At 40.7% G+C, this 23,207-nt stretch overlaps 2 protein-coding genes across 4 annotated transcripts; both read left to right on the top strand.

Moving 5' to 3' along the window:
- The first annotated feature begins 98 nt into the window (after window positions 1-98).
- Window positions 99-16,972, top strand: LOC131132687 (phosphoinositide 3-kinase regulatory subunit 6). 3 transcript variants are annotated; one of them, XM_058078542.1, is made up of 21 exons: window positions 99-188; window positions 5,311-5,388; window positions 6,606-6,710; window positions 6,796-6,887; window positions 7,071-7,139; window positions 7,402-7,534; window positions 7,614-7,683; window positions 7,785-7,965; window positions 9,035-9,164; window positions 9,740-9,826; window positions 10,382-10,625; window positions 11,105-11,392; window positions 11,913-12,030; window positions 12,198-12,317; window positions 12,519-12,626; window positions 13,423-13,525; window positions 13,654-13,715; window positions 13,828-13,918; window positions 14,011-14,072; window positions 14,145-14,254; window positions 14,815-16,972. In XM_058078542.1, the coding sequence occupies exons 2-21, from the start codon at window positions 5,331-5,333 to the stop codon at window positions 14,969-14,971; spliced, it is 2,388 nt and encodes a 795-aa protein (XP_057934525.1). In that variant the 5' UTR covers window positions 99-188; window positions 5,311-5,330; the 3' UTR covers window positions 14,972-16,972. The 3 variants fall into 3 exon arrangements, with proteins under 3 accessions (XP_057934525.1, XP_057934534.1, XP_057934544.1); XM_058078551.1 differs by having other exon boundaries at window positions 11,931-12,030; XM_058078561.1 differs by having other exon boundaries at window positions 6,624-6,710.
- Window positions 16,973-16,982: 10 nt separating this feature from the next.
- LOC131132709 (bMERB domain-containing protein 1-like) lies at window positions 16,983-22,955 on the top strand. The gene is made up of 7 exons (XM_058078593.1): window positions 16,983-17,126; window positions 17,233-17,348; window positions 18,167-18,287; window positions 18,580-18,653; window positions 19,435-19,549; window positions 20,030-20,100; window positions 21,637-22,955. Exons 2-7 carry the CDS (start codon window positions 17,267-17,269, stop codon window positions 21,747-21,749), a joined length of 576 nt encoding a protein of 191 aa, XP_057934576.1. The 5' UTR covers window positions 16,983-17,126; window positions 17,233-17,266; the 3' UTR covers window positions 21,750-22,955.
- The last annotated feature ends 252 nt before the right edge of the window (window positions 22,956-23,207 follow it).

Consider the following 23,207-nt stretch of genomic DNA (forward strand, 5'->3'; position numbering starts at 1 on the left):
TTTTTTTCTTCAATCGAGTTGCCGTTTAGCTAGCAGCGTTAAATAAACGGAGCAATCTGATTGGTTACCATTGTGTTAGTATCCCGGCATGCCATTGGTCGGTAGGTGTGGCCACACTTCCTCACCGCTTCTACTTATAACTTGTCAAGCCAAAGTTGACGGTTGTCGTCAGCTGTGCTCAAGCAAGGGTAGGTTTTCTTTCATTTAAAGCACATTTTGATAAGTTATTGTTTTCTATTATGTGGTTCAAGTGCTCCAGGAAGGCTATCTTTGAAAGAGTCAGGTTAGCCGCGCAGGTGGTGCAACCTATCTGCACGAGCGAATTGATTGGCATTTACGTATAACATTATAGTACTGTTATCTCTAACCACATATCACTTTACAGATATTATTAAAATAATGTCACTCCTACTATCATGTTGACGAGCTGTAGTATGTCAAAAGTTTATATAGACATTCAAATTTGAATTACTTTCACTGACCAGGACTATTTAGTCAGAAATAAACAGAAATGGAGCGCCTGCCTTCTTCTTACTTGAACTTCTCTTAAATCGGAAAGAACCCTGAAGAGTGCTTGTTTATGTTTTTTCCCCTCCTGAGATAATACAACATTTTTGATAAGCTTGCCTGATGCGATTGAAGTCTTTTCCCCATGCTCTGTTTTGTCTGTTAGTTTAAAAGCACAGCTGTATTTCCTGCTGCTTCCTTGTTTTATTGTCCAGCTTCCTGCTGCTACCTTGTTGGCTCTAAGGGGGATGCCGGGTGGCTACCAGTTGTATCCTTTACTAAAAATCTAAATAGACACACTAACACTCCCAGTTAAAGCAGTTTTATCTTGATCAAACTCAGACAAGAGATGACTGAGGCCCTCCAGGCACAATAAGGCAATCAATAAGCACAGTGTTATCAGTAGTGCTAGTAAAGTCGCTCATCAAATTATATTTTAAAGCTGTCAGTAATATACAGTAGTGACTGCAGGATTGTATGGCTCATACCCATCTCTCAATGGGCATGTGATCTTATAGTCTCCTTTCGGTATAAAGACCTCTCAGTCCTCTCTGAGGCGTAGGTCAAGATCGTACATTATATCCTGACAGATGTGACAACAATAAAGACACAAAGTAACCAAATGCTCCAAGCCAAAGCAACAATTAGATCATTTTTCTGCTGTGCCCGCCTGCAGGGTCCAAAACCCAGTCATGTAAGATGAATGCCTCCGTGTCTTGAGGCGCCTCTGGACACTGTTTGAAAGACTTAATGGTTCTTTGAAGGTTTGGGCAGATTATACGTATATTCTTTGATTGCTTGGGTACTTGAAAGTGTTCAGCGCATTATACAGGATTCATAAAAGTGTTAAAGTGCTGTATTCAAGTTGCAAACCATCTAAAGCAGGGTTGTCCAAAGTGCATTTGCATTGTGTTGTTTGACTGTTTTTTTAATCAGGCTGTGACACATCATAAATGCATCAAGAAAACTGTAGAGAAATTTGCAGTTATTTTACTACAATAAAGTCAAAATATTAAGAGAATAATGTAATCTAATGACAAAAATCCTTAATTTTACAAGAACAAATCTGTAATATTATGAGGAAAAATAAAGTTGAAATATTAAAGAAAAAATCACAACACAAGAAACAAAATTAGCTAAAAAAGTTAAAAAAAAACTAAAATTATGTCAATAAAGTAAGAGAATTATGGGAATAAACTCATTATTGCAAGAATAAAAATTTACAAAAAAAAATAAATTTACATTTAATTTCATCACCAACCATGGAATGTCACCTATGACTAATAATTTCAAAATATACATAGAATAGAAGCACAAGCTTGTATGGCTGGGACGTCATTAAGCATCAATGCCAGAGTTGCTGATGTGAACAAGGAAAAGTTGTAGGAGACTTGAAAACTTTCCTTTACTTGTATTCATATGGACTTATTTCAGGAGCGAAAAATGTGCTAGCAGAATTCCTCCCTTTGTTTTTTTTTTTTTTCCACACTCAGAGTGTGGAAAATTTCTAGATGAATGAAATACTCGGACTGTACAGTCCTGATTATGGGCATAATAAGCCATTAATGCTTTAGTTCACATATTAGCTCTTTTTAAGAATCAATATTTTTATTAACATAAATTATCATGATCTTATGTGGTGTTTTATTTCCTTGTTATCATTTGCAGTTATAATGCATTTTGTTTGTGCATGGTGAATGTCTTCTGAAGCACTTTGTTGAGTGAAAAATGCTACAGAAATAAGTTTTACGTTCTTAATTACTGTACTTATCGTTCATGTTGTTGTTTTTTTTCATCACAGTAGCAGCACAAGCCTAAATCTTTGGCCAAATGTACAACTGACCCAGTTCTCACGCGTGTACACACACACACACACACACACACACACACACACAGGTGTTGTAAGAGAAGACTAAGCCCAGCTGTCCTGAGACTTAAATCCAATGCTATCTTCGTGTGGGGATTTCCAATCAAGCAGTAGCGCACACATGCTCTTTTGCTCCTTTACTCTGCAAACGCACTTCCACGCATTGCTGTCAGCTCCTTCCTGTTTTCGGAGACGTCTTAAGCACGGCGGAACGGAAATGAGTGCTCCTGTTTTGTATTTGGCTGCATTGTTCCCGGCCTTGCTTAACCGACGCCACACGTACGGCGGGTGGCGGTGGTTCCGAATTCAGTAAGTGGAAATGGATGCTTGTGGCACCACATACAGATTAGCAACTGAGTCACTTTCCTGTAAGTAGTCCTTGCAATTGCAAAAAGAAGAGTGCCATCTGTACATGCTCTGATGGGGCATGCAGAGTTGCCACTGGCCCTCAATGAGCATATTTGGTTGAGTTTGTGAGGCTTAAGTCGGCGAACATTGTGCAGTGATGCACAAAATTCCAGGAAGTTCTTATTCACTGCTGCAAATCATGTGTTTATAAAACTTACTGTATATATACTGTGCATAAATGATTTATAAACAGTGGTGCTGTATAAGATGACATGGAAAAGTATGAACCCTGCACAAAGACAACAGAACACAGTCATCATTCAGTCCTTTTTTTCTCAACTAAGCAATCTATTTTTAAGATGTTGTTTGCTATCATCATCATCATCATCATCATCTGCCCACTCATTCTTAAGCAGAGGAAGTGTTGTATACGTGTCACCTCCTGCACAGTGCATGCTGTCAAGTGTGCACGTGGTGTTCGTGCTGAGACTGCAGGCTTGCGCACAAATGACTTCTCGTCTATGCATGCACATACTGTATTTAAGAGATTGGGATTGTGTTTGCATACTTTATACGTTTTTGGTGTGTTTGCAACAGTGAAAGTGTACTAGTATACAGTCTGTTTTATATTATTATCAACACATGTGTTTTAAAACACAGGCTGATGATAGAACAAAGTCAACAAAATTTGCATCAATTCTTTTTTCTTACCTATTTTTTTGAGAAATTATAGGATCAAATTGTAATTTTCATTCATTCATTCATTTTCTACCGCTTTTTCCTCACGAGGGTCGCGGGGGGTGCTGGAGCCTATCCCAGCTGTCTTCGGGCGAGAGGCGGGGTACACCCTGGACTGGTGGCCAGCCAATCACAGGGCACATATAGACAAACAACCATTCACACTCACATTCATACCTATGGACAATTTGGAGTGGCCAATTAACCTAACATGTTTTTGGAATGTGGGAGGAAACCGGAGTACCCGGAGAAAACCCACGCATGCACGGGGAGAACATGCAAACTCCACACAGAGATGGCCGAGGGTGGAATTGAATCCTGGTCTCCTAGCTGTGAGGTCTGCGCGCTAACCACTAGACCACCGTGCCGCAAATTGTAATTTTATGAATTCTAAATACATAAATACAATATTACAAGTCTGGTAATATTATGTCTTGACTGTGTTCTGTGTGCCATTACAACATCATTCTTGTTGCTTGACCTTTCTCTCCTATTTTGCTTCCAAAGTGGCTCTAATATTGTACAAGACAGATGAAGGGGCAATGAAAGTGTATGAAAGACAAAATGACAGACACGGAGTGATTTTGGAGGCTGGCGGAAGCTTGTGGTCAGTGTGCTGAGCTGCTGAGACAGCATTGGCAACTCACTGCTGCTTTTCTTGCTGGGATCAAGGGCAAATCCATCACACTAAACCCTTTCAATCTCCACACGAGGCCTGTGAAACGACTAGCCCTGAGTGTGTGCGTGTGTGTGTTTTCGCATAGAAAAGTGGGTTAGGAGTAGTACTACATTTAGAGGCTAGAATAGCACTCATGAAACCCTATGAGTGAGGATGACTTGAGTACATACATGAATACATTTAGGCGGATTGTGTGTGAACTAAAAGGGTGTCACAGACACCCTCACACCTGCGCATACGTTGACTGACTGTGTAACCTCACATAACCTCAACTCCTCAGTCGCTTGCTTGCTTTCTCTTTCCAGTTCTGTCGTACACTTGTTGACTTGAACCGTATTTGGGGTGAGTTGATATATTGTTTACCTTTGCCAACTCTGAGAGGTTCTATTATGATTGGTGATGTGTGAAGAAGACGCGAGGGATTTACTTTCCGGCCCTTTGCATTGGTGTGAAGTGGGGCAGTGACCCACCAGATCCAGAAGCTCGGGCTGTACTATGGGGAAATAAAACCTGGGTGGGGAAGTTTAATCGCTTTTGCATTACCGACATAATAATCACCGAAAACACAGAAAATCTCTATGTGCTAATCCAGTCTGTGTTTTACAGCTGAAGTTACTTTTAGTGTGTTAGTTCCTCGTGAGGCAACCTACGTGACTCCAACAGTGCTTCAATTCTTTCATTCATTCCTTCATTGTCATTGCCGCTTTATCCTCATTAGGGTCGCGGGGATATGTTTTTAAAACATTTTGTCTCTTAATGAATCACCTTAGTATCAAGTTTATTTTAAAGGTTCCCTATTGTGCAAAGTACAACTTGTTCTAATGATGTTCTAACGCCTTCCTTGTGGACATGATACTGCCTCTGAACTGACCCTAGCTAAATTAGCCTGTAAAGCAGGCTTCACTACACTTAAAATAAAATATAAAATAAAAATGGAGTTTTGCCAACTATCTGTCAATCAGCTCGAGGAACCAGATGTGGGAGCTGTGTGTTTTTTTTTCTTCTTTGTAGCATCATCATTTTTCAACAAACTCACTCTGACATTGTCACAGATTTAGCTACAGCATTTACTGCTGTCACATCAGTGTGTTCACTTTCTGTTTGACACTGGAGCTGTCACAACATGTGAGGCGCTTCCTGTCAGCGTCATCTTTCTCATTTCTCATTACAGCCGCACAATGTGCACAAGCCATGACCAGCCATGTCCCCTGGGATAACACAAGTCGGGTGTTCAGCATGGAGCAGACCGGTAAACCCCACAGCAGTTATTATTATAATTATTATTATTTTATTGGTTTACTTTATATTTATTTATGAATTCGGTGAAGGCTTTCAAAGTGTTTAAGAGTGAGTAAAAACACCTTAATTACATTTAGAGCTACAAATAAACGTGATTCTTGGTTTGTTCATTTAATATTGATATTTAATATCACTTAATCAATATAAAATAATTGTAATTAGGGCTGCCAGTCGATTATAGTCTATTTAATCGTTATTAATTGCATTTTGTTCATAATGAATTGAGATGGCAAGACATTTTTATTTATAATAAGTAGTGAAGTAGGGATGTAATCTCTTTGTGGTAAACGATTCAATACGCATCTACACACATACATGCTAACAATAATAATATTCATTCATTCATTCATTCACTCATTCATTTTCTACCGTTTATCCTCACGAGGGTCGCGGAGGTGCTGGAGCCTATCTTCGGGCGAGAGGCGGGCTACACACTGGACTGGTCACCAGCCAATCACAGGGCACATATAGACAAACAACCATTCACACTCACATTCATACCTATGGACAATTTGGAGTGGCCAATTAATCTAGCATGTTTTTGGAATGTGGGAGGAAACCGGAGTACCCGGAGAAAACCCACGCATGCACGGGGAGAACATGCAAACTCCACACAAAGATGGCTGAGAGTGGAATCAAACTCGGGTCTCCTAGCTGTGTGGCCTGCGCACTAACCACTTGATCGCTGTGCAGCCCATAATAATAATTAGATGGCTGTAATATAGGTATGTTTTGCTGATGTGTTGGAAAGTTTTCCTGGTGACTAACTTGTGTGTTGCAAATTCCAGCGCTGCCAATGCTATTAACAGTAATGCTATTTATCTTCAGTCATGGTCACATCGACACAAGCCCTTAAATAGCTGTCCTCGGCTACTCCTGCCAGTAAATAGCAGCTTGTAACTTAAATTTTAGATTGCAAGTCGAAGCAAAAATAAAAAATCAGCCAGGAGGCGACTCTCATATAAAAAACACCCGTTATTGGGACACTCGTATGGCAGGGTACCACTTTATACATGACATTTAAAAAAAACACTCTGTGCTCCACCTTCACACTTCTGTTTGGCAGACGACACACGTACTTTGTGACAATGTTGTCAGATTTGGCAACAAAAGTGCTTATACAAGTGTAAAAAGAAGTTGACAGGGTTTTCCTGACACTATCACCAGCTGGCTGCTCCCCTACAGTCCCGGAGCGAGAACTGTACCGCAGCATCCAGGCTGTTTTGCCCAGAGAAACAGACAACCCGCATTCTCCAGACTGTCTCAACAAAGGTACCACTCTTTAGCACAGGTCAAAAGTGTGAAGAAACTGGGATTAATTTTCTATGCACGTGTGTGTGTGTGCGCGCCTGTGTAGGTATGCTGAGATGGACTCTACACAAAAAGGTTCTGAACAATCCAGCCAACGGCTTGTCTCTGTTGTGGGTTTTGATAAAAGAGCTAGAAAAGGTGCGTAACTGTTGTACGTATGCTCTCCATCTCATCTTCTAGGAATTTCAATTGATGACTTTAACTAAAATGTGTCTTTTACGATTAAACCCGAACCCACTTCTGGCCTAAGAACTATTTTTTCTTTATTACTTGCTGAGTCTTGCTGATGTCAGTTTAAGGTGTGTGCCTGTTTCTCTGTAGGCAGAGAGGTGGAACAGTCATGACTACATTATCCCTCTGCTCCACACACTCATATATGCCATCATTCAGGTACAATTTTTGTTTCAATATTTATTTTGGGTGTATTCAGGTTATAGTTCCCCATAATACATGAGGCAACTGGTGCTGACTTTATGGGTAGATGATAGACAAAAGGAGGCTGAGGATTGAACCTTGTGGAACACCAGAGGAAAGGACTGATGTGAATGTTTTCATTTATGTATCAAAGCTTTAATAGCTTGAAAAGTGATTAAATAAATGTTTTGACCTCACAAAAATATGTGTACAAGCTTGTGTTGTGTTCATATCTCAGACAGCCTACATTCCAGATGAGCTCTACAAACGTGTTTATGACTTCTGCAAGCGACTGCTGACCTACCCTCAGCCCTACTGCACCATTGGCCTCAGCTACACTAGGCAGATCAAAACTGAACGTTACATTCCGGGTATAAAGTTTACCTCTAAAGTAAAGTACCTCTATTCTGCTGTGATATACTGTGATGCTCAATGTACTGTATACTGAAGGTCTACTCTACCAGAGGATGATGGTAGCAGAACAGAGACTAAAGAATGAGCATTATCCATTCCAAGAGAAGTACGTCTTTTATTAAAATAGTTCACATGTTACTAATTGTTTACAAGCTCTTTGGCTTGCGCTTACTGACAAATTGTCTTATACTGTGTAAATTATTATAGGGTTTTTGTTCTGGCTGACCCCGAGGTCTTTTCTGGCTCTCTGGCACAAGTCATGATGGATGACATTGAGGCAGCAAGTCAAGCAAGTCCAACAGCTCACATGCGCAGTGTGGTCCAACACTCCATCCAGGCTACTTTAGGAGAGCAGTCCCATGGAGCCAAATTGGCCAAGACACTCAAGGTCAGTGCAACTATTCTCTCGTTGTCACATGAATATCTGGTGCAGTAGTCAGTTTTCCTAACATTTAATGTAACTATGCAACCAAAACTAGAGATGCGTTCCGATAAACCAATGTTGTCCAGCATCAACCCAACAGCAGTATGCAATGTAAGTTATATAAAAAACATTTATTTTGAACATTTTGTCTCAATAAAAGTGAAAAATCATAACTAGTCAACTTAAATAACATGTTCTCCTAAAACAGGTTCGACAGTTTGTCCTTCTTCCCCACTTTGTTTGAAACACAAATTTTTATAGGCTAACTGGTTAGCTCGGTAGCTTGCTAGATGTTATGAGCTGCGGCCGTCTGTTATTTCCCAGTAGTGAATCCCGTAGCTTGCGCATTAGTGTTTCGCAATGTGGTGTAAACAAAGAATAATGTAAGCGTGACTATAGGGGTGTTATTTCATGTCTACAGGGCTCTATGGTAAAATTGATATTTCCAAAACAGGTTTTCTGTGCTCTATGAAAATATTGCATATTGAATCCTACTTTGAAATTCTCTTATTGCAGTTGGGCCACAATATTAAGTAAACGTGTACAATCTTTTGAGATCCGGTGTAAGAGCTGCATCAACAAATCTGTCTCTTCAAAAATAATAATGCTCAGTTTTGAGTGACACTGTCAGAGAGATATTCATTTAACAGTATGTTCATTATTGTGGGTGCAGTTAGCATTGACGTACAACTGCACCGAGAGGCTAAATATTATCAACACATACAGTTCTACACCATTGCAAACATTTTTTCCTCAGTTGGTATACTGCTATAGCAGTACATTCTTGATGTAAAAAAAAAACCTGGCACATACTGCATGTACGTGTCAAATACAACATCCACAATGAAGCTTTGCTGTCCATTGGCACTGGCCCTAAAGTAATACCCCAGCAGGACACACACATAGGGGATCTACATATACGCCCACTTGTGACCTTTGACGTCTTTGCTATTAATACATTGCTTGGATATATTTATCTTCCTGTGTGTGTGTGTGTGTGTTCACCCACGTGTGTTTGTGTGTTTTGGAACAGGATATGGATGTCGAGCCTTATTTTCAGGATGTGTTGGTGACTCTGGAGCAGTGTGTCGAAGAGGGCCCGGGCGAGTTGGGGGCAACACTAAGGAGCCGTCTTCAGCAGCTGCAAAGTGAAATTGTCACAGGTAGACGCTGCATGAGAGAGGACAGAATGACAGAGCTGTGCTTATTTTATGAAGCAGAACCACAAATGCCACTCTGAATGAGGCGTGGAACAGTGCTTAGTTTTACGAGATCAGAGATGATTTGCGTGGGGGTAGTCCGCCACAATAACCACCCTAGCTGCAGGTTATGTGTCACATGAGTCTGGGACACTTGTTACTGTACATTGTTAAGATAGATAAAGATGAGGTAACACTTTGCACATTGTGAGTTCCTTGCATGGAGATGAGTTTAAGTGGCCCCAGGAAAGAGCCTTGCTGAACACTGTGTCGTTTGTGTTTGCTTCCATAACTAATTGTCTGTACCCACAAAGTAGTGCATTAAATTGGCCAAAGTCATTTGTATTGATTGGCAAAAGCATTTTTTAATATGTTTTATGTACTGTTATTCCGGATATGTATTTCCACTGCTGTCATGTTGCTGACCCATGTGGATAAACAATTCTCGTCCCAACTGTGAGGAAGCTAGTTTGTTGTTGTTGTTTTGTTTTTTTTGAGCGTCATTGTGACAGTTTTGGTCTCTTCCTGTGTGTGTGTAGAGCCTGTTTCCTTTGGACCTCTTTCTGACTGCCCGCTTCCTAACCCTGAGATGAGCTTCCACCTGTGGACAGAGGATCTGGATATCTGTGAGTGGTCCTGGACACTGTGGGGGGTCTAAAGGAAGTTGTTTGGACCAAGCTGAACTGAACTAACCCAGAATGCAAAGAGCTCAAATGAGGTCAATATGTGTCGAAACATTTCCTCTATTTGACCCTAATTACTTTCAAGCAGAAAAGGGCCTTCCGCAAACTCTTCCCACAGAGTTGACATCAAAGAATTGTCCAAAATGTAAAATGTAAAATAACATATTGATACACATTGCATCTGCAGGCAATTTTCTCCATACTGTTCTGCTGTACTTGGACACACTATGTGAACTCTGACAATGTTCCCTGTACATTTTGTGCTAACAAGCATCAAATGCTGAGTGTCACATGGGATATACTGCACAAAAGTGTGAAGACTGGAAAAAATAATCTTCATGTAGCACACAGAGCTGCCTCATCTGGTCCAGATGATCCTATCATAGCATTGGGCTACAACGTTTTTTGCACTACTGATGCTTACATGCAGAACAATAATTCAACATAGATTGTGGATTCCTGTTATGCCATTATTAGCAACTATAAATATGTGTACAGGGCGAGAGGTGGCCAAGTGGTTGCGATCCAGTTCCACAACAGAGCAGTTCTCCCTCAGTGCGGAGCAAGAGGACCCCGAGCTGGGTGACTCACCTGGTGAACTTATGCCATCTGACAAGACTCGCTTTTCCGTCATGTCCAATGACAGTGGCATTGAACGAGATCTACCTCCTGGTGGTGATGCCTCACCCATGGCATTGCTCGATTCCAGCAATGTTAATGCATCGTGGGAAGCCTGCAAAAGGTAAAAGGCTTCAATTCATTTGGTCCGCAGTGCTTACGGAATGTATAATAATAATAATAATAATAATACAGCGCTGAAAAATACTCCACCCTCGGCCATCTTTGTGTGGAGTTTGCATGTTCTCCCCGTGCATGCGTGGGTTTTCTCCGGGTACTCCGGTTTCCTCCCACATTCCAAAAACAACAACAACAGCTAGGTTAATTGGCGACTCCAAATTGTCCATAGGTATGAATGTGAGTGTGAATGGTTGTTTGTCTATATGTGCCCTGTGATTGGCTGGCGACCAGTCCAGGGTGTACCCCGCCTCTCGCCCAAAGGCAGCTGGGATAGGCTCCAGCACCTCCCGCGACCCTCGTGAGGAAAAGCGGTAGAAAATGAATGAATGAATGAAAAATACAGCCTCCATCAACCTGAACTGAACCTCGCTGCTTGGTGGAAACCTGCGTTGTTACGTTGTTGTTTTTTTTTTTTACCCCCAGCGACCAACAGTCAATCAAGTTGTCCCGCCGTGGAGGCATGAAGGTGAAACCGTCCGTGAAGGACAGTGTGGCGCTCATGCAGGACACACTGGAAGGTCACGCTATTCTGGGGACAGGAGGACTTGGGGGAAAGGAAGGAGGAAGACGGGTCACACTGCAAAGGCGATCAGGAAGCAATACACTGCAGAACCTCTTCCCCAAGCAGCAGAGACACTTTACAGCGAGGATGGTCATCATTGGGAGCGATAGTGTAGTGAACCGCCTGGCTAAAGCCTACTATTACTTAAGGTGAGGGATTCATTCCCATGGTTCACGTTTAGAGCGAATTCAAAGCTACAGTGCAACAAGTCATTAGTCATTATTAGTTTAACAATATACTACATAACTGTGTGTGTGCTTTTTTTTTTTGAGTATTTATTTTTTCATAACAGAGACAAGTTCTATATTTTATTGTTTTGGATTATTATTGATTTTCATTGATTTTTTTTGTTGAATGTATTTAAAAGCGCTCGATGTTAAATACTCTTTCCGATACGCTTTTGATATGATTTTACTGTCATTTTCTCATGTAATTAATGAAAACATTTTCTAAAAAAAAAATGTCAATATTGAGGGCAATTATCGGCCTGCAAAATTTATTATGACAGTCCCAGCTGTCCCTATTGTTGTGGCAAGTCAAAATATTAGGAATGAGTTTGTAGAGTCATTTACGTTCTATCAGTTTAATGACCTCAGTTCAGGGAAGAAGAGGAATCCCGATCACCATTTTATGGATAGATTGTCAAACACTATTTGTGCTTCTCACCAGTTACGGCCTTCATTACAGGAAAAGGGAAGCGAGGAGACGTTTTCTTACAATGAAAGTGAACCTGCAGTTTTACTACATCCCTGTTTGTGCAGCACCAACTGTTGTCTCCTCACACAAGGTGAGGAAATATCCCCTTGTCCTTGCATGTTTTTATATAAATACAAATACACCTTCTTGTAAGCATACATTGAGGCTTTCCCGTAACAGCAAGAATTGTCAATGCGTTTGGACGCTTGGTTTTGGTGTGCAGACTTGTTCTTCCCTGCTGTTGTCATCTTCCTGTAGGAGAACCATCAGTTAAAACAGAGTTCCTGCACACTTGGTTCTTACCTGAGCAGGGTTGACCCATGGTACAACTGCAACATCAACAGTTTGGGCTGCATGATTCCCAAACTGGCTAAAATGGTAAATAAACCTTTGAAAACAAATCTACAAAGTAAACACCAGCCATCACATGGGTGCATCTCATGGTTATAACATGAATCGAATGAATCCAATACAGAAGCTGTAGCACAAAGTCTGCTTTTACAAAGATAACAATAATAATTCTCAGTTTTAATTATCACTGTCAGTCACACTTAAGCACTTGTTGTTTTTGTTCTGCAGCAACAAACAAACCCAGCAAGCTCAAAAGAGCCATTTGTGTCTGACGTCATTTCTTACTACGTCCGTATGGGCCAACAGCCGGTCTACTTCAACATCTACTTTGTAAAGGTATTGTGATATATCTTTTCCATTTTAGTGTAATGTTTTTGAGAGGGACTAGCTGTATGTATACTACAGTAAACCTCGGATATATCGGACTCGGATATATCGGAAATTCGCTCACAACGGACAGATAAAAAAGAACCGATTTTTTTGTAATGCATTTCCAATAAAAATTCATTGCATATATCGGATTTTTTATAACGGATTTCGCCTATTTCGGACAAAATCTCTAGTCCCGTTCCAATGCATTTCCATTAAATTTCCCTCGCATATATCGATTCGCCGAATCGTGACAGGCCGCTATACGACGTCATTTGCAGCATTTGCAGCATTGCCTGCGCGTACATTGGAAACATAGTCAAGGAAGTGCCTTTTTATAACGGATAAAATCCGATTTACGCATATACCGGATATAAATCCGATAGATGCGTAAAACGGACATTTTCCGGTATACGCATATAACGGATTTCGCTTATATCGGACAAAACCAGTGGGAACAATTGAATCCGATATATCCGAGGTTTACTGTATTAGCGATTTACCAATGGTGTACTTGTACACAAACACTAATATTACAATATTACAAAATCTACTTGAATCAATCAATTTTTCATTTTGCTCACTACTAGTTCAGCATGGGATGCGTGGGTGATCTTTTTAACATTTTGAGAAGCGCTGCACTGTTTGGACCTTTCTCAAGGGCATTTCAGCAATACTTAAACAAACAAACTGACATCTCTCCAGCAGCCAGGCCTCAGTTTTCATATTTCCAAAGCTATACTATATTTTCATTCTACATTAGATCACCTTTACAGCCTCGACGAGAGAACCAGTGGAGGATGTCTTCCTCACCCATTTGGAGGTGGATGTTTCTGAGCTCAGACCCTCCCAGGCTCCAATGAGAGGTGATTTGGCTGTGGAAACATACAGTACCTTCAGTGGACATTGTTGACCTTTTTACCATCTACATACACCGCCTACATGTACATATTATATGTAAGGTTTTTTGACAGCATAGCTTTCCCTCAAACAGAGAAGCAGAAGAAGAGTGTAGCGGACCAATGTGGCGCCCTTGTCTGCATTAGTTACAAAAAAGTGAGACTTTTTTTCCCCTTTAGATTCCTTTTCATAAAATGAATGCCATTCCTCAACAGCTCATCATTGTGTGTGTGTGTGTGTGTGTGTGTGTGTGTGTGTGTGTGTGTAGGTGACACTAAGTGGTCGTGATGCTGACAGAGGCATGCCAGTCAGGACAACTGGTGTTCACATCAGTGCTATTCCTTCCAATGCAACAGAAGGTTTATTACCATCACAGTATTTTGTATTAAGACTCTAATCTTTCTATTGATGTTAAGTGAGTTTTACTCTGTGTGTGTCTTTTGTCTTTCAGATCTGAATTGTTTAACACTTACCTTCAAGGAAGCGCCAGCAAAAGCTAAAAACAACAACGTAGTACGTTCACATCTTTTAATTTCCGCCTTCCGCTGAGTGTTAACAACCAAACTCATGGTTTCTCATTTCCAGGAATCAAAAATCAGGAGCAACAACATCACGATTTGCTCGCTAGAGAGTCAATCATGGCTCACAGTTACAATAGACAGAGATTCAAAAAGGACCTACAACAATGTGCAGAGGTAAGGGAGGTTTTGTTGGATCTGTTTGAAATGTCACATTTTTATCCATGATGTGAGAGGGGCACAGACCTCCACCAAGGTACAAAACCTCAGGTTTTGTATGCCCCCGTTTTCTTAAAAATGAAAATAACGTTAACCGAACACCAAAGCCACCAAACAAAGTTGGGAGTACTTAGTACTGTGCCGTGCGCTGATGAGACATTCAAGTGCGCTGCGTATCTCTACGTAAGCACTTTAGGATCTTACAAAATGTAAGAAGAGCATGGCAAAACACATGACAACCTGATCAGTATGTTTATGATTTAACTTTTTAATAGTTAAAAGTTAATATGACGGTTAATATAATTAAATAATAAAGCATTTTTTTACATTGTAATAGTTAATAGCATTTTGTTTCATGATGCTGCATCACACTGTGCTGCATGTTGCGGTGTATTCAAAAGCGGTGCAATGCAAGGGGTTTGGGACTGGCTGGGAATCTAACCTTCAATGACTGCACAAACGGCAGAAGTACCCCTGTATATTTTAAGGTTTGCTCTTTTTCTTGTGTGTTCCTCCAGAATTGAAATTGTGCCCTGCCTTGACCCTGGATACTGTGTTCAGAAAAGCATGATGTCTAAATTAAACCTTGATGAGGACAAAGACGCCGGATTGAGCAAGTACATGAGCAAGGGACTTCCTCTACCTGTCAACACATTTGCTGGCATCATCACCTGACTTCTGCATTATCACATACTATAAAAGAGAATACAGTTAACCCTGTTTGCTTTGACACATGGAAACATGGAGGACATCTCCTTGTGGTGTTTAACATTGCGGATGCTTAAGTCAAAACTTACTAAAGGACATGTGCGACAAATACAGTGCTTAGTTACCATTTTAACATTGTGCTAATAGTTTTTAACAGGAATGAACTGTGCTGATCTACATGATAAACCGATGCAGCGAATCTGTTATTACTGAGAAAAGCGACTTTAAAGACACGACATGTTGACAGTATTCTGTTAGACCAGGGGTCACCAACCTTTTTGAGGCCGAGGGCTACTTTGTGTGCACGGATAGTATGAAGGGCTACATGACCTGTTTGCGGTGAACTTCCAAAAATGACAAAACTGCACGGATCACTTTTTAGTAATCAGAACAAAAGGAATAGTAGTAGTAACACTATGTGAAGCGACTGCTCACATATCAATGTTCATTATTTTCCACAATAATGGTAACAAAAACATATTTTTTAACAAGAAACATTTATTTATGTGCTCACATATTAGAAACTCAGAGGGAACACCTTTCTGTGATTTTTTTTCACCTGCCTAGTGAAAAAAAGTCCTTTGTTTGTGCCTTTAACAAACGGGCCTTTTCCGTCCTTAATGCGCTGCCGGGTGAGTAGCTCGCATTGAAGCGTTCGTGACAAGTTTTGGAGTGTCTCTCCACATTGTGCCGCTTTGGTATTGCAACAGTCGTCCCGCAAATAAGACACATACGTACATTTTTCTTCAAAATATGGAAAGAAAAATTCTTCCTCCCAATCACTGTGGAAAATGTAAGTCCTTTTTCGCTTTCTGCCATGTTTTGGGGGGCTAAACTGCACGAGTAAGCTAACTCCTCATCACCGCTGCACTGTATCAGAAAAGCGGTGAGCGGACGCGTGCGCACATAGGAACTTTGACTTGAGGTAAGAGTTTGTTATAAAATATTCATTCATTCATTCTTTTTCTACCGCTTTTCCTCACGAGGGTCGCGGGGGGTGCTGGAGCCTATCCCAGCTGTCTTCGGGCGTAAGGCGGGGTACACCCTAGACTGGTCGCCAGCCAATCACAGGGCACATATAGACAAACAACCATTCACACTCACATTCATACCTATGGACAATTTGGAGTGGCCAATTAACCTAGCATGTTTTTGGAATGTGGGAGGAAACCGGAGTACCCGGAGAAAACCCACGCATGCACGGGGAGAACATGCAAACTCCACACAGAGATGCCCGAGGGTGGGATTGAACCCTGGTCTCCTAGCTGTGAGGTCTGTGCGCTAACCCCTAGACCACCGTGCTGTTATAAAATATATTTGTTTTAATTTTTGATGTTATAAGACGATTAAAAAAAATACATAATTGTAAGCAATTCTGATTCAAAATTTAAAGCACAAAATAACAATGATAATTTGTGACCAGTGCTATTTGCGCCCGCGGGCCCAGCGTTGGTGACCCCTGTGTTAGACAGACCTGTTTATTGAATTGCACACATGCCCCAAACCACCACAACCTCACTGTCTCATTGTAGCTTTTCTTGTTGGAAATGTCTCATGTGTTTATATCAAAACGGCAGGCCTGGTCTGAGAGCAGCTGTGTGTACACAAGTATGCCACTCTTCACTGCAAATCATCAGGGAGTCATTGGTTTTTGAGGGCCTTTTTGATGATAGACTGACTGACTTCTCGCTTATTATTCATGGAAGATGTGATTGCATCTCTTCACACAGCCACCTGTGTTTCATATAGCATCAGAATCATTACATTATGCACTTGAACTGCTCAGAAGATTTTATTTTCAACAAATGCTCACACCCTCTGACAAATGTTAATCCCACAGGGTAAAACCATCATAAATGTATTTATTATCTATTTTGCACAAATGTTCATGCAGTTTCTCATGAGAAAAGGATACCCCTGTAAATCCAATTGTAATTATGTAAATAAATATCTGATGTTTTGTAAAGACCAGTAGGTTGATTTCCTTGCTTGCAGTGGCGTTTAACCGCCACCAGGTAGTGCTATTTCCCCAGTGCCGTGACCACCTTGATTGACAAGGAGTTTTCTGTCCGCTGCACACGCCAGAGCATGCGAGGACTATCTTGCCCTCGTACATCTGCAGGTCGGTGGATGACTGGGAATGACTTACTGAAATCCGGCATCACAATTTTTGTGTTTTGATATTTTTGTTGTTGTTTCCTATTCCTTGCTGCATCTGCATCCCACAGAGAGGAGGAGGAGGTGGAGAGAGCAACAACTGGAATGATGGAGATGAGCAGCGAATCTTCCCATCACTATGGATCTCTGGAATGTACACAATGGAATAGGGACGGCAACAAAGCAGGTAAACTAACTAATGCACATGGTGCCTATGTTTAATGTAAAATGAATGCCTTCTAATGTATAAGGTTGGTGCTTCATGTTAGTGATTGCTAATTAGATCAACATAATATGCTTTTAGGATGTCGGTATTACAGCACAGAATAGGTAGTGTGCTTTAACTGTTGCATGTGTGCCTTCAGAACTGCAAACGTCAAGCATCCACAGGTGTCAGTTCTTCAAGTGTGTATGTGTGGTAGGACCATGGGCTGATGAATGAGAGAAACCTCTTATCACCTCTTTAGTAATAGTTCCATAGAAATACTGCATTTCTCCACCTAATGGCATTCACTTTACAGTTTTTCTCAATTGATAAGGCACTAAATTCCTTTCACTGCACACATTTGTCAAAAACAGGACACTGGTGTCAAAACTTGACTTTTTTTTAAAGCCCATTTCAACACACTTTTCACTCATCATCACGTTTTTCAAAAGGGAGGCAAAATTCCAACCCAACTGTCACAATGAAAACACAACAGGTCATAGCTGAAAACACATTTGCCAGCGAACTGCACACTATAAAACCTGCTGAGAATCAGCTCAGTTCAGCTGGTCCTCAGAGGAGCAAGAGATCGTGGTGGAAGACATATAGACGAGCCAGACTACACCCAGAACCTGGACCTGTCAATGCACCTAGTCCAGGATCACAACCTGGACAAATACCAAGACTTGGAACCCCACACAAAATAATAGAATTCCAGATTTGTGCTACTGTCATTACTAATGTGCTGATTTATTGAATGACAATGAAAGAAGGATAAAGCCTCTGCGTGTGTCTTCCAGAGGACGACGTGGTGTCCATGGCGGACTCCAGCATTACTGTAGATGACATCGAGGGCGAACTATTCAAGATCGAGAGGATTAGAGACGTTCTGGTCCGGAGGGAGTCTGAGCTCAGATACATGTGAGATGAGAAAGACGACATGCAAGTTGGGAGATTGAGATTGAGATCCTACATACTGTGCTATGGTTTTGCCTTATATAATACGTCATATTAAATAATAAGGATAGCTCCACCTCCAAGATAAAGAAAATGACTGTGTTCCTAAAAGATTCATGTTTTTGGTTTTTGGCATACTGGAATTACAGCCTGACTACCTTAATTTTCAGGGCCTAAAAAGTATTATGACAAGATAATGATATATCGTACATATAGTTGACACAAATGACTCATGTTTTTGTGTCTCCTTTGGCAGGATGGATGACATTCAGCTATGCAAGGAGATCACTCGGCTGAAGAAGGAGCTGCACAAATTAGTGTCCCTGCCAGGTTGGAGTCACCACCTTCACTATTATATAAGAGTAGTTTCATATTTGCAGTAGAAAACATACTCTTTTCTCTCTCTTGTGACAAAAATGTCAATCAAGAATAAGGGTGTCAAATTAGTGCATTAATGGTGATTAATTCATTGTAGTCACATTTAGTATATTGCATTTTTTGTTGTTGTCGTAGTACAATTTTTAATTTCTAACATTACAATTTAAATAGAAAAAAAAGTTGTGCTCATGTAAAAATCAGTTTTTGGGTGTGGAAACCAATCAGTCACACCCTGAAGTGGACATTGATTGACTGTCATTGTATTTGGGCTTGTTCAGTTGATAAGCTCCCAATGTAGTTGAGAGGGCAAGGTGAGGAGCGGTGAATACTAAAGAGGGGACGTGAAAGTATGTGCATGTGGGAGTTGTTGTTACTTATATTACTCAGAAAAGAGTTCCTCCTGTTTTCATGCGTTTACAGTAACTGGGCCTAATATTATTAATTTATTTAATTTTCTAATTATTTAGAGATTAACGGGTGACTACAATAGACTTCATCTTGAAGTCATAAATCATTTAAAAAATTTAAAAAAATCTCAAAGTGGGTGCTTGTTTTAGCAATATTTTGGTGAGATTAAAAAAAAATATTAGATCAATTAATGATGGATCATAATTAATCTCAATGTTTTAATCTCTTGACAGCATTAATCAAGAAATGGTGTGTGGCACAACATTTTACCCTGACACTTACTGGGTGTAACCCAATAAAAAAAAATGTTGTCTTCCTGCTGTAGATAACGACAAGTCCAATGAGGACCGACAAAAGGAAGAAGAACTTCTGCAGCAAATCCATAAACTGGTCGAAACGAGAGATTTCCTGGTGGATGATGTTGAGTTTGAAAGACTCAGGTGAGCTTTTGCATATGATGAGATGGATGGATGGATGGTCTCATATTCGGCATGAGTCATCTTCGCAGTGAAGATGACAAGAAAGGTCACGACTGTCATTTGAACAATGAGAGGAGATGATGTGGCCTAGGAAGTGTACTTTAAAGGGCCCTGTAGACTTCATAGCGCCTTGTTAGCTCACATGAACAGTCACAGCAAAGGTGAGGAAGGGAAAAGTGTTGTACAATGATAACACAACATAATATTACACAGAACGGCCTTACAGTCTATCCACCACTTTAGTAAAACACCTTTATAGTATTTCAGTGCAATGATATCAGCTTTTCCAGGTAAATCCAATGATGGACTTGCGTGTCATTTTAATTGTGCACCGTGCGTCGCCTCTGGAGCAACGCTTCTCTTTGAGCTGACAAGCAACATTAGGTGAATGGACTTTAAATGAAAACACAGGGGATGATGCATGGCTTTATCTGCACGCAGGGAGAAAGAAGAAGACAAAGAAATGGCTGACTTTCTGAGGTCTAAATTTCCAAGACACCTGCAGAAAACAGGTACAACACGCATGTCTAAATATTCCTCGTCTTCCTCCAAACGTTGTCTTTAATTGCAAATGAATTATTTTGCCCAGCAAACTAACAGTAATGTAGAAGGTGTTGTAAAAAAAAAATCCAGTAATCGTGTTGTTAGAATTTCCTAAGGGACAATACTATGGAAATGAAACTTGTACATACTTTACCTGAACTTGTATAGCCGTATCATTATAATAGGTGGCAACACAAGTGAGTACACCTTGCGGGGAATTTTCACATTTTGTCCAAAGTGTGAGTTTTTAGTGTCAGCATCCTTGTTTTCCTTGGAGGTGTGTTTGGGATCATTGTCATGCTGGGAAAACTAATGTGCTCAAGGAGGGGATAACGCTCTGCAACACACTCTCACAACTTGTTGGAATTCATGTTTTCCCTCAATGAACCGCAGCTCCCCGGTGCCGATAGCACTCATGCAACCCAAGACAATGACAGCGAATGCATCTCACTTTAGCCTCACTTTCCCGAGTAAACATGACGCCTTAAAGAAAAGCCCATTAGCCACAAACATTTCTCTTTTCTGTGTGGGTTGTAGAGAGAGAGAAACACCTAGCATGAGGCAGCAAACAATGCACATAATGGGATACACCTATTCCGCCCATAAAGCCAGATGGCTTCCACTAACACCAACATGCGTGACTGTAGGCAAGGCACAATTCTCTTGCTCCTCATTTGTGTTGCCAGCTATTATACTCTGCGTTGTCATTTTCAGTGCGATATGAATCTATAAAGGACTATAACAGAGGTAGGGAACCTATGGCTCGGGAGCCAGGTAGGGCTCTTTTGATGACTGTATCTGTCTCTCAAGCATTTACCACAATAAAAATGTATGTTTGCTAACATTTTAAAGTAAACATCACAGAAATCACTGTTAAAAATATTAAAAATCAACAACTTTCTTATGCATTTTAATCCGTCCATCTATTTTCTACTGCAATACGGCCAACCATATCTATCTTTCCTGATGATATTTTCCAGGTCAAACACCAAAACTCGATTATTACTGGGTAATGCGGTAGTCTACCTCGGTCATTGAGATGTAAATGTAAACTTTCCTCCTTTAGTCACCTAGCTAAAGCTGCAGAACCAAGCCTTCTGGCAAAGATGGCCAAAAGAATGAAATATACTGAGTACGGTGCAAAACCATGCAGCAGCAGAAGTTGCATTAATGGCAGCAAGTATTTGATTTATTATTAGACACTGCGCTGCTCACGAAAGTGTGCTGGCCACACCCCATTGGCGTGGGGTAGTGTGCCTGGTCTACGTAATTAGAGCCCATTATATCTAAAACTGTTGGTCCTACATAAAAATGCACACATTTTATTGCATTCAATACAAAAATGTATATGGCTCTCACAGATACACATTTTAAAATATCTGGCCTTCATGGCTCTCGTAGCCAAAAAGGTTCCCGACCCCTGGACTATAAGTATATGCAAGTCCATCCTGTATCCACATTAACCATTTTTACAACAATGAAAATGCACCATGTTGTCGTTCCAGGTGTACCCAAGCGGAGAGTAGCACCCAGGGCTCAGCCGAGCTCTTCTCCCTTGGCCAAAACGGGCCTCACCCTGCTGAAGGAGTGCTGTGGCTTCACATGCTCCATCATGTAGTTTGTGAAGATCACAGTTGAGATTGCACAAAATGATTGTCGGCATATTTAACCTCAACTCTCCCAGATAATATATATAAAATAGTTATGTTTCCTGTGCATAAACACATAGCACACATGCTGCTTTAACCATTCTGGTATTAAAACAAAGCTCTCCTCATTGGAGCTTCATGACACGGCTGACTAGTCCAATCACTGCTGTTACTTTTTAATTAACGCTAACATTAGAGAGAGTGACATTAATTGCTAACTGATGTGATGCTGCATCAAATTAAATAGGACCTTTTAGAGACTAAGCTGCTTGTTATATTCAGTGTTGCTAGTGCTACCCATGCTATTACCATGTTATTGTTTACAATAGCAGGTACGTTATCTAATTACAAATTCAAACGTTGCAACGGCGTTACCGACAAGAGTCAAGGAGTCAAATATGGCGCCTTATTATGCACTGATGTTTACATAAAGCGATGCTATAGCGCCATAGCTTTTTATCTTCGTCCGGTTTCTCCTGCTCTTCCTAAATTGTGCACCTGATGGCTTTGTCTTTTCCATGTGTTGTTGACACGTATTAACAGCACTATTGTCGTCAACTCAACTAGCGGCAAAGGCTAAACCGACTCATATCCACTCACAATTACCTCTTTTATTTGACATTTTTGAAGACTCTTGGTCTGCAATATAAATAATATATGATATTAACAATTAAATGTATTTTATTTTTGAGCAATTAGTTGTAAGTTCCTTTTTTTTTACCATATAATTAACCTAAATTTAGCAGGCGATTAGGAATTGAGTAGGTTTTACAGATGTGGCAGCTAACCAGTCGGTTGCTCTGGTCTGTAGAATGAATTTCATGGGAGGTTCCATGAGGTTATCCAGTGGCTGCCGGCTCACACGCTTCTTGTGACCAATCAAACTACAGATTCACAACTGTGTTGCCAAGAAGAATAGTCTCCATGGCAACCTCATATACCCCCCCCCCCCCCCCATACCTTTACAATGAGACAGCCAATGCAGCGATTCAAAGGATGAGATTGTGTGTATGTGATAACAATCATGCATGGATATTGGTCTTATCTCCTTTGGTCGTCTTTATGTTTTGAGGTCATAAAAACAAAAACCAACTTCTGAGCATACAAATCCCTCATGTATACATGATTATGATAAATACTTGGGCTCACACACTGCACTGGAATTTGGAGGCATGGTTTATTGGCTTCGATGCAAGTCTGTTTAAAAATGCAGGCCGTGGAATTCTCAAGCCCCCCCCCCCCCCATCAGGTAAGGGAGGGGGGTATTGAGAAGGTAAGAAGGTAGTCTGCTAATAAAGAAAACAGATGGATGCAGCTTAACTTGTAATAAGGCTGTCAAATAATTAAACATTTTAATCAGATTAATTACAGTTTTCAAATTAATGATCCTTCTCCCTGTGCATGTGTGGGTTTTTTATGGGTACTCC

The sequence above is a fragment of the Doryrhamphus excisus genome, chromosome 1 (assembly GCF_030265055.1).
Source record: "Doryrhamphus excisus isolate RoL2022-K1 chromosome 1, RoL_Dexc_1.0, whole genome shotgun sequence".
Taxonomy (NCBI): Eukaryota; Metazoa; Chordata; class Actinopteri; order Syngnathiformes; family Syngnathidae; genus Doryrhamphus; species Doryrhamphus excisus.

What these genes read in the sequence shown, in the direction of transcription:
- LOC131132687 (XM_058078542.1), top strand. Translation starts at nt 5,331, where the DNA reads ATGACCAGCCATGTCCCCTGGGATAACACAAGTCGGGTGTTCAGCATG. An exon ending in TGATAAAAGAGCTAGAAAAG is followed by an intron (nt 6,888 to 7,070) that starts GTGCGTAACTGT and finishes GTTTCTCTGTAG; the next exon opens with GCAGAGAGGTGGAACAGTCA. An exon ending in TCCTTCCAATGCAACAGAAG is followed by an intron (nt 13,919 to 14,010) that starts GTTTATTACCAT and finishes TTTGTCTTTCAG; the next exon opens with ATCTGAATTGTTTAACACTT.
- LOC131132709 (XM_058078593.1), top strand. Translation starts at nt 17,267, where the DNA reads ATGATGGAGATGAGCAGCGAATCTTCCCATCACTATGGATCTCTGGAA. An exon ending in TAGGGACGGCAACAAAGCAG is followed by an intron (nt 17,349 to 18,166) that starts GTAAACTAACTA and finishes TGTGTCTTCCAG; the next exon opens with AGGACGACGTGGTGTCCATG. An exon ending in GAGTCTGAGCTCAGATACAT is followed by an intron (nt 18,288 to 18,579) that starts GTGAGATGAGAA and finishes CTCCTTTGGCAG; the next exon opens with GATGGATGACATTCAGCTAT.